This window comes from Eucyclogobius newberryi, unplaced genomic scaffold (assembly GCF_026437365.1).
Source record: "Eucyclogobius newberryi isolate DKJ021-1_F unplaced genomic scaffold, fEucNew1.0.hap1 SCAF_16, whole genome shotgun sequence".
In the NCBI taxonomy this organism is placed as follows: Eukaryota; Metazoa; Chordata; class Actinopteri; order Gobiiformes; family Gobiidae; genus Eucyclogobius; species Eucyclogobius newberryi.
This window is the reverse complement of record NW_027315790.1, coordinates 23,878,049-23,889,232: the sequence shown is the minus strand read 5'-3', so window position 1 is coordinate 23,889,232 and position 11,184 is coordinate 23,878,049. Positions and strand designations below refer to the sequence as shown.

General features: G+C 41.6%; 1 protein-coding gene across 2 annotated transcripts; it reads left to right on the top strand.

The window, feature by feature from the left end:
- The first annotated feature begins 1,264 nt into the window (after positions 1-1,264).
- Positions 1,265-5,365, top strand: eomesa (eomesodermin homolog a). Of its 2 annotated transcripts, XM_072448060.1 has the most exons (7): positions 1,265-2,290; positions 2,607-2,761; positions 3,329-3,450; positions 3,625-3,783; positions 3,993-4,054; positions 4,153-4,862; positions 5,012-5,365. In XM_072448060.1, exons 1-7 carry the CDS (start codon positions 1,596-1,598, stop codon positions 5,023-5,025), a joined length of 1,917 nt encoding a protein of 638 aa, XP_072304161.1. In that variant the 5' UTR covers positions 1,265-1,595; the 3' UTR covers positions 5,026-5,365. The 2 variants fall into 2 exon arrangements, with proteins under 2 accessions (XP_072304161.1, XP_072304160.1); XM_072448059.1 differs by having other exon boundaries at positions 4,153-5,365.
- The last annotated feature ends 5,819 nt before the right edge of the window (positions 5,366-11,184 follow it).

Sequence of the window (11,184 nt, the reverse complement as noted above, 5' to 3'; positions counted from 1 at the left end):
AAAAGTCACTTTGCAAATACTAAACAGCGTTCAATAAACCTGGAGAATAATAATTAAAAACGTTATTAGGTATTTATTTCTCTTTTGGCCTTTTCGCTTTAAAATTGTGTTGCTTTTAGTTGGAATTTCCAGACGAGCTGTGGATGAATATTAGGTTTAAGCAGCTACAGATTACCTCACGAAAGTTACTTTTTGGAGGCGGGTGTGTGTATGCGTTTATCACAATTATTTCATCACCAGCCTACATGTTCATACCCCTGCAATTATTTGTCCTGGTCCCGTTGAAAAATAAACAATGGATTTCAGTACATTTTAAGCAAGATTTTTACACGTGCTAAAATAATAAACACTGACATAAATAATCGTCACATTTGAAGAGATCAATGCTTTTATTTTTAGTTGTCCTTTTTTTTTTACGAAGAGAGGACTTTTTTCCTTTTTTTGTATTCCAAACGAATTGATTGATCTGAAAGCGGAACGCTCAAAGCCCTGGCAGGTTTTAATCCACTGTTTTGATTTGATTCACCCTTTTGACACCCGGTGTTTTAGGAGCGGCACAGAGCGACTGGAGCTGGAGCACACAGGGCTGAGCGGCCCCTCAGAATAATGGGAAGCATGAAACAAGGGAGTGCGAGCACTGTAGAGTCAGAGAGAGAGTATGTCATTATTCACTGTACTAAATTTCAACAACAAAGAAGAATCCTGAAGCAAAAAGTGTGTGAAAATGGGATTCGATTTGATATTAAGGAAGTACTGCAGAGCGTCTCACGGGAAGTTATAGTTGAAGTACTTCTTAGGTAGCTTAAATCAACAGGATTGAGGATGGGAGGGAGGATTTAAGGACTGCTGGGGCCTTCCCGGCCCACACTCCACACCGGACAGCAGCGGTAATGCACCTTTAGTCGCGTGCCAACCGCCAATAAACGCTTTTAGAAGAAGAAGAACAGGAGCTGAAGGAGGCGAGAGGTGACGGAGGCCAATTATAGGAAACAAGGTGCACATGGGACTTTTCCTTGCCAACTGCGAGTAACATTTATCCTGATCTGACACGCAGAACTCGTGCCACCATAGAGGGCTATCTACTCCTGTTTAATTTAAAGATAGTGCGTGAAATGTGTCTGAACATTTAAGATTAGAACCAGAAAAAATATAGTTGGAAAACGTAGATTTTTTTTGTTTAATTTGTTTTAATATCTTGGACAATTTGGACGTTGGCGTTCGCTTATTTCTTGTTCAAATACGCCGAGTGAAAAAGCAACTATTTCACGCACATAGCTTTTATACTTTTGAGAAAGTAGCATGTGTATTTTACAATTGTTTTTAATTGAATTGAAGTGTGGTGCAACTATTGGCTGCAGAGAAGGCAGCAGCCCCCGCGTGCGTCTCCAAAAGGCTCCTCCCCTCGCGCTACATTAAGCCGCTGTGTTTAGACAAGAACTATAAGAGCCGCCGATCAAAGTGGTCCAGCCCAGAACCTAACCTGATCCGAGGCTGTACTTGAACAAAACGGGGGGGAGTGAGAACAACCAACAGAGATTGTCGCTGGTTGTGGACGCCCCTCTTTCTCTTTTTTGGGACCCCCTAAACATTGAACCATGCAGCTTGAGAACATCCTCCCCAGCGCGAGCATCAACTTACCCAAAACCTTTTACAACCTCTCGTCCTCGGACAGCGCCAACACCAGTCCCAGGCCGCCGTCCCAGCTCGAGTACCAGGACGTGGACCGCAGCGAGTCCGAGTCCAACGCCGGCGCCGCGAAGAAGTCGAGTTACCTGGGGAACGGGATGCTGGGGGCCGAGACGACAGAGGGGGAGCCCGCGAGGAAAGGCTCCCCTGTTTTGGGGGAGGATGACTTGGCCACCTCCAGACGCTACAACATCGACGACTTGGGCACCGATCGATATTTCCTCACGTCGTCTGCGGCTCAGGCCGGTTCTGACATGACAAATCCGTGCTCGCTGTTCCCGTACACGGGCCAGACGGGTTACTCCGGCTCCAGCGCGTCCAGGTACCCCGCGTCTCTGCACTACGGCTCCGTGCTGCCTCCAGCCGGCTTCACCTCCTCCTCGGTGTGCAGTAGCCGGGGTCAGTTCGGCGGAGGCGGGTACCAGTTTAGCCAGGGTCCCGGGTGTTTGTATCCGTCCTACCCGTCCACCGGAGCCGGGATAGGCTCCATGTCGCTGACCGGGGGCAGCGCCGGGGCCAGGGCGCAAGTGTATCTGTGCAACCGGCCGCTGTGGCTCAAGTTCCACCGGCATCAGACGGAGATGATCATCACCAAACAGGGCAGGTGAGGAGACGCGTCTGTGGAGGCCGCTTTTACGCATGGCATTTACGCACGAGTGTAGGCCACATCTCTCCTTCACTCATGTTATTTAAAATGACTTAAAACAACGCTAAATCCGCTTGGTATTGTCAGGTTCGTTTGATTTTAAAATGCAGTTAATTGTGGTGCACTGTTTAAGTCTGCATCACATTTACAAATGCGCCAAAAATATTCAGAGTATTGCCGTAATGCGCGGACGATGGTCTTGGTTTTTGTCTGTCTGGAGTTGCTTCTTTACATGTTTTCTCATATTTTTTTGAATTCGTTTTTCTTGTTTTAGGCGCATGTTTCCGTTCCTCAGTTTCAACATCACGGGCCTGAATCTCACCGCGCACTACAACGTGTTTGTGGAGGTCGTTCTGGCGGATCCGAATCACTGGCGCTTTCAGGGAGGCAAGTGGGTCACCTGTGGGAAAGCGGATAACAATATGCAAGGTGAGTGATGATGCTATTTTATTCGTTGAAAATGTTCTGAATTTTAGTTCATCTTTTATTTGTGCCGGTGAATTTTAAGTTACTTGCTTTTGATTTGTTATAATTTTTGGATCATGCAGGAAGTTGGAGCCAGACATGTTTTATTGATTTTAGTAATTAATTTCGTTTGTTTTCCGGAGTTTATTTTTATTCACCTTGTTGAGATGTCAGTTTCGCATTTGATAGTTGCTAGAATAAACTGTCGAAGTGTCAAGTCAACTCGAGAAAACCTGCGTGGGAAAATAAAACCCATCACATGCTGTGAAAGACTTTATTTTGTTAAATTAATCGGATTTCCAAAAAAAAAAAAAGTTAGCTATAAATATGAGACATTTTAAACTAATTTTGATTGAAATGTTTTCATTTCAACAGAAACACTAATAATTAAACATTTCAACAATTAAAACCTTATCAAATGTAACAATGCTGAATATTTCAGGATTTCAGACTTTGGAAATTATTATGGCATATATTGAAATGCATATTGTTAAATTACTCAAACATTAATTTTTATTTTGTATGTTTCAGGAAACAAAATGTATGTCCATCCTGAATCTCCAAACACTGGCGCTCACTGGATGAGGCAAGAGATCTCATTTGGAAAACTGAAGCTGACCAACAACAAAGGAGCCAATAACAACAACACCCAGGTACAAAAAAGGATTTAACAACATAAAATGTGAATTTATATTGTAAGTTGTTGTTTTAATAAAAAAACAACATGACTTTGTTAAATTGTTTTGCAATGTACTCTTAAAACAAAACACAATTCCTTTTAAATGTCAGTCTTTTGCCAGAGATTTATACATATTTTGTGTTTCTAGATGATAGTTCTGCAGTCGCTTCACAAGTATCAGCCGCGGCTTCACATCGTGGAAGTGACTGAGGACGGTGTGGAAGACATGAGCAACGAGTCCCGCACGCAGACGTTCACCTTCCCCGAAAACCAGTTCATCGCCGTCACTGCCTACCAGAACACCGACGTAAGAATTTATCTTTTTTAAACATAATTTTAGTTTTTTTTGTAATGCGTTCAAGTTTTTTTTTTTTTTTAAGTTTCCCTCAAATATTTCTGCATGTTTAGTTGCTGAATTTAATTTTCAGATCTTGCTAATTTGCTGTAATATTTTGATTTATTTCTTTTGATCTAAAATTTCCATGTATCTTATTGTGATCGCTTTGTGTCTTGCAGATCACACAGCTTAAAATAGACCACAACCCGTTTGCAAAAGGCTTCCGGGACAACTATGACTCGTGAGTGTGATCGCACTTTGAGCTGCGTGCTTGTTTTTTCCTGCTTGCTTTGGTTAAGTGTCTAACTGTATTTTGGGGTTTTATGTCTTTGCGGATAGGATGTACACTGCCCCGGAGAGTGACCGGCTGACGCCTTCGCCCACAGACTCGCCCCGCTCCACTCAGATCGTCCCGGGCGCTCGCTATGCCATGCAGCCGTTCTTCCAGGACCAGTTTGTCAACAACCTGCCTCAAAACCGCTTTTACACCAGCGAGCGAGCTGTGCCTCAGACGAACAGCCTCCTGTCGCCCCAGAGTGAAGACGCCGCTGCCTCCGCCCAACGCTGGTTCGTGTCGCCCCAGCAACCAGGCACGAACAAGCTCGACCTCTCGTACGAAAATGACTATTCCACCAGCTCCTTGCTGTCGTACGGCATCAAACCCCTGTCGCTCCAGACGTCCCACGCACTTGGCTACTACCCAGACTCTGCCTTTGCATCGATGGCGGCGGGATGGGGCTCGCGAAGCTCTTATCAACGCAAAGTGACCACCGGACTGCCCTGGTCGCCCCGCCCCAGCCCGCCGGCGTTCGCGGACGAACAGCTAGCGGGGGCGCCGACGAAAGACAAGCTGCCAGAGGAAACCAGCGCCCCGCCGGCCTCCACCTGGATCGAAACGTCCCATACGCTCAAATCTGTGGACTCTAGTGATTACTCTCTGGCGTGCAAGAGGCGCAGGATGTCCCCAGGCGGCTCCAGCACCGAAAACTCGCCGACCATCAAATGTGAAGACTTGACCGCAGATGAATACAACAAGGACAACCCAAAAGGCATGGGCTATTATGCATTCTACACAAGCCCCTAAGACTGTATTTATTTAAGAAAACAAAAAAACAAAATATAAATCTTTTGGTTTTAATATAATTGATGATATTGAGTGCTCTCCATTCTTAATGTCTTTTTTCTCTTTTCTCTAAAGGTGCCAAAGCTTAGTGTTCCCCTTCCCAAGCAAGCTGCACACGGTTAAAACCCCTGCAGGCCACGCCCCCTCACATACTCGAGCAGAAACATAGTGATTGTTGGTTATTTTTTTTTATTTTTATTTTAAACAGAATTTCAAAAAAAAAGCATGACGCCCCAATTTTAAAAGGAAAAAACGACTATCACACAGCTTTTAATTTTGACAAAATGTGAATATCTTTCTCCCTCCTTCCCACGTATTTAAGTCCTTTCTGTTGTACAGTATTCGTGCACTTTAGAATGTGATGTATCTTGTACAAAGTGTCTTCTCATGGAGGTGTTATTAAATGGGTAATAAAACAGCTTTCGTAAATGATTGTCCTGTCTTACTTTATATGCCTGCGCTAGCTTTTCTGTGATGCAAGTCAAAATATACAGGAATTTTTATTTTGGAGCAATTTCACTCATGTGTTAAGAAGCTCAAATCATGTATATTGATAATATTGAAGGCCATGGATGTATTCATGGGTTTCCACTCCCTGTAATATGCAACCGTTTCATGTCTCTTTCCATTCAAAAGCTATGATTAACAATTATCATTCTGAATAAGTCCTTTCTATCATAACGCCACACATTACAGTTAGTGCAGTGTTATCAATGCCACTGCCTGATTACACGGACAAATTGAGAAGCCAAAATACTCGACAGCAAATGAGCCATATTATGTTTATATGTATGTAATCGGAAATGGCCCATGTTGGTCCCCACCCGCTGTTCGAGAACCACTCGGAGATTAAGATTCCAATTTACACTGATGTTGAAAAGGCTCTTCAGAGTTTAATGAGTCTGGTCAGTCTCCACAGCTGCTTAAAACCCATTTTTCACATCTTATAATGGTGTCAATTTGTACCACTGAATTAGAATTACAAAACAGTTCCTTAGCAAAAAATAGAGCGAGGTGAAAAAGACGTTTGCACCAAGAATCAATACACTTCTATTTGAGAATGAGAATTTGAGATTAAATTAGAATATTTTAATTATTATTTTCTAATGCTAAAATCAAATTCAAGCGGCAGAGGATGTGTATAACGGCTAAAGAGGAGCTTACATAATTGCATAAAGGTAAACGCGATAAAAATACTAACAAAATAAATCTGTTTTATACATTAAAAAAAATAAAAACTATGCCATTATACTGTTATTTTCTAAGTGTAACATCTAAAATCTAAATATTTCTACACTGATATGCGCTAAATATTTGTACATTAATGTATGCGCTCATGCAATTGACACTGACACTTAAATCCAATAATAGATTATAACTACACTTTTGTAACACTTTAAGTAAATCTAAAACGAAATGGACATTTATTGACACTTTGCTACTAAAGAAGTTCAACAAAAGCTTCCACATACTATATATCCTTTATTCTTATCCTTCAATATCCACTTGAAATGCCATAACTGAGCAATCTATTTAAGCTAAAAATGGCTCTCGAAGACGCTAACACTGTTTTAAATGTATGTGTTACTCCCATGACCTCTCTAAACAAATCCAATTAAAGGAACACATCTGATCATGCACCCGTCTGTTTGTTACCATGGCATTTTCACACATTTTATAATTCACCTTTAAGTGACGTGGTGCTTGGCATGTCAAAATGAGCTCTAGGAACCAAACTAAATTTGCTGAAAGTTTTGAGCGTCCAATGAAAGGGTGACATGCTAACAGCTCTATTTATATGGTCCAAAAGCGGCTTAGCACAAACCAAAAAACTGCTTGAAAGGAGAAGTCATAATATTCACACTGACTTGGCTCGTGTTCGCGGCACCTGTTTCTCTTTCGGCTTGAAAATACTTTTGAAATCCTCCCCCATAAGGACCCCCGATCTGAATTGATTTACATATTTGAATCCTAATTAATTCTGTTGTCAGACTGTTTGACAAAGTGAGGAGTCTGACTAACTCCAATTAACACCTCCTAACAAGGTAGAGAGCTTGATTGCCCTGGCCTCTCAAGGAAAAGCTGTAAGAAATAGATTCAAGGGGAGGAGAGAAAGGAGGAGGTGGGGGTTCAAAGCACGAGGAATCCAAATGTTTGCACTTGTGTGAGTGTGTGTGTCAGAAATTTGTATTTATGTGCAGAAGATTGTTTACATGTTATAGCTATGTCTTTATGACCTCGGCTCATTAGGAGCAAAGAGAGAGAGCTTAAGTTTATCTGGCAACAGCAATAAGCAGCCATTTTACCATTTCACAACCTTAAACATGCAACAGGAAAAATCCAGCCAAGCTCAATTTCTGAAAGATTTGATTAATTTTCAAAATAAAATGGATAAGCAAATCCAGTCATGATGGGCAACAATCCTGCATGTGTCAGCTCATGCTTTTGTGTGTCAATCTGATGCACGCAATAGAAATAGATCCCGACACACACTTTGGTGACATGAAAAGACATAAAATGATCAAGAATAAGAGAATAAGACATGGAGTTGCAGGTGGGTCCTGTGCCTGCAATTTAAAGGTGCACTAACTTTTCATGTAGGTTTATGATTATAGCTTTGCCTGGAATGTTTTAAAGTATTGCATTAACTTGTCTATTTGGCATTTATACAATTACAGTTATTTGTGGTAAAAATGAAAGAAAAGCATGTATTCTACAGATAATAAGTTGAATGCACAATGGAAATTTCTAGGCAAAACATTGGTCAGGTGGCAGACGTTCCACTAAAGAAAAGTGACATAGTGCCCCTACAACTCATCCACCAAACATAAAAGTCAAAAAGACAAATATATGTTTTGTGTGTGTTTGTGTGACTGCAAATCATCAAAAATCACATCATGAAGCTGAGTTTTTGGGAATGTTTGGTCGTACCTTGGCAATGGCATTGAAAGATTTGTCATTCAAATGTTCTACTTTCAATTCTGTAATACGATGTGCTGTAGCATCTCTTCAGGCAACTGAAAATGAATAGACGCTATGCCAATAATGTGTCTTATAACCTTGTTTGTGCCAACTGAATTAAATATTACAGATTTTGTAAGGGCTTCAGAATGATGTCAATAAACTTGATCTTTACAGAGCATTCATGCAGGAAGTGCACTAATCAATAGACACCTGCACAGCATGCTTGCACAAATTCAAATCATGTTATCGAAAAAGCAGATATGCGCATTGGGATAGGACATGAAGGATCAACTCTTTCTCTTGTTGATATGGGCAAAAGACAGGAATAGTCAGCTTAAACGTATGTTGTCCAGTGAGCAATACAGTGTCGTACAGGTGGACGAGGAATCGAAAAGTAGTACTGGAGAAATGAGAAATTAGAGTATTGATTATATATTCTATGATCATTTCAATAAAATGGAAGAGAAGACAAAAAAGCTGATCAAAAAGAAAAAAGAAAATATATTTGCAATATATCTCTTTCAACGAAGAGTCAAGCATGATATTTCTTAGTTTTACAGTCCTCTTTTATTTGAAACTTTGACGTCAACCATGACATTTATAGGCACGTTTTACCACATTCTGAAAATTGTCATTGGAATAATCATTTGACGACACTGTTTTGACACCATGCAAAACAAAATAAAGTCCTTCATTGTTTTGGTGCATGTCTCTACCCTTCCCCTGGGCTGTGCATGTTTAAGATTGGGTGTAAGAAATCCAAAATACAGACATTGTACCCAAGGAGGTCAGACATGAGCAGGAGAGTCAACCCGGGGCAGTTTCCACACCTTAAGTCACACACTATTACTGCTCTCGCCTCCTAAATGCAGCCACAGGCACGAGACGCACGTCTGGATCAAGGAGAAACCCACTGAGACCCAAGATGGTGGCTGTGGTCATTCAGTTTCCTTTTCACGCTACTTTTTCTTGTGTAATGTGTTGGATTGTGTCACTGCTGTTAAATGATTATTGTTAGCAATGCAGCTCAAATGTCACGGCCACTGCTGGGCTTTTCACAGTTTAAGATTTTGGTTAAAAGGTGGTAGGTCTTGACTACAAGCTTTGATTATAGTCATAATAGCAACACAGCATGTAATGGGTTCAAGTTCTGGTGACATTTGGGTGTACATCACAACAACACATGGTGCTTATAATCCTTATTCAAACATTTAGTATCACTTCATAACAACTACACCTTAATTAGCGCTAATAAAGGATGAAGAAAGACTTATTTTGTCATGAATTATCCAGGCTTACTGAATTAAGGGTTGTGAGTTAGTTTTGATGAATGAAGACTTACTTTGGCTGTTAAAATGTGTCATTATAAAATGGCACCAAACACACAACATGCAATATTTTGATATATTTGAAGTGTATGGAAGTTAAGGCGGGGTTAAGGTGTTCTGAGCCCATTTTGGTCCTGATGCGGACTCTGACCTAGTCCAGGATTAATTTTGGTTCTAGTGGTTTGGTCCCAATTTTGGTGTGGTGACTTGTGGTGAGTGCGAAAAATGTGTTGTGCTCTTTAATGCACTGAAAGTATCTCACTGTTATTGCCAAAAGAGGACAATTCACAAGGTAAAAAAAAAAAAAAAATGAATCAAAATATCTTCTGAATATTAAATCAAGCATTCAAATTTCAGGGGGTGAAAAGTCTAGACAATTCTCTACGATATTAAGTCCACTTTCAATAACTGTGAGTCTATGGATGCGTTCACGTGCACATTTACCACATCAAAATTCTGATAAATATGAAACTAAACCAGCACTAGATCAGGACAAAACAAGGACTAGAACAGGACCAGAACCTAGTCCAAATGAGGATTGAAATGAGCTCAATTTAGGACCAAACCACAAGTGTGACTGCATTTTTTAAACTATTTCTAAATCTTGTCAATCTTGATAGACTGTAACATGTAAAGTGTCCCATAATTACCCAGACGCTCTAGGCCTGGTCTGTATCAGTACCTGTTGTAAGTGTTTGCACTGGGACGTCCCAGTACCAGTGACTCTTCACAGCTCTGCAGAGGTGCGATCGGCCTCATGTTCACGGGACCAGCTCGTTTCGGGGCAGAGTGTTGGCACGGGCACAGCCGAGGTGCCACGGATCTGCAAAGGGATCAGGACTCGCGCTAAAGCCACTGCTCCGTCCCGGACCTTACCTGAGGCACTGGTGCATGGGTAATAGTTCAGAGCAGCACTTAACAGCACATTGATTTCAAACCCCTGCATCATCTCAGGGGGGCACCACGGCTCCACAGACCCCCTTCTGTAACCGGCCCATGTTGCCTCACAACCCCTCCTGCCATTACCCTGCCCCGTGTGGCTCCGGCTGCAGCGGGGCGGTCACTGCACTGCAAAAAGAAATATCCACTTATTATTTCAGAATACTATATCTTCTTTTGACATTTTAGGGTTATGTGTTAGGATTAGTAGTAAAGAGACCTTTTAAATGGCATAAATATTCTGGAATGGAGGTCAAATGTAATGACTCACATCAAATCTAAATACAAAGGGATTTATGTACGGACAATTTCTAGGGTAGAAATATAAGAGGCAAAAAAGTATAGTTTTTTTGTTCTATTACAAAGGATGGATCTGTTTGGATTAGATTAACCTTTTTTGTCCCCGTAGGGAAATTCCGCCTCTGCGTTTGACCCATCCTTCACCCAGAGCCACTGGGGCAACCTGTCAGAAGCAATGGACCCATCTCCAGATCTTGAGCTTGGCCTTGTCAGGACTACCTTAGCTGGAGGATTTGATCTATTGTGCATGTTTTGGGTTGATGGGGGAAACTAGGAAACCCACGTCGCAGACACAAGGAAAAACATGCAAACTCTACACTGAAAGGCCTAGTCTGGACCTGGAGTCTATGGCCTACTTGCTGTGAGATGAGAGTGCTAGCCACTCTGCCAGCGTGCTGCTCAAAGGAGATATGTTGTGCAAAATCAACCTTTGTGAGCTTTTGGCCATGTTATAACATTGTTTCCATATCATGTAATCAGACTTAGATTGATACTTGCATGTTTGAGTAATCCTGTATTTTGCCTCTGGGGCTTGAGCACTCAGACAATGCTTTCCACCTACCCCCTGTACACGCCCACTTTTCTATACTAACTTGTGTTCATTCAAAAAACTTCAGACCTTGAGCGGGTCACACATGTATGATTCATTCAAGTATTGTCAAAGGTCTTACTTGAGTGGCAGAGCACATAGAAATTACATTAAAGAACTATATCTGT

Excerpts from the sequence above, each read along its gene's own strand:
- eomesa (XM_072448059.1), top strand. The coding sequence starts at position 1,596 with ATGCAGCTTGAGAACATCCTCCCCAGCGCGAGCATCAACTTACCCAAA. Across the intron at positions 3,784-3,992 it reads CTGCCTACCAGAACACCGAC|ATCACACAGCTTAAAATAGA; the intron begins GTAAGAATTTAT and ends TGTGTCTTGCAG. Across the intron at positions 4,055-4,152 it reads TTCCGGGACAACTATGACTC|GATGTACACTGCCCCGGAGA; the intron begins GTGAGTGTGATC and ends CTTTGCGGATAG.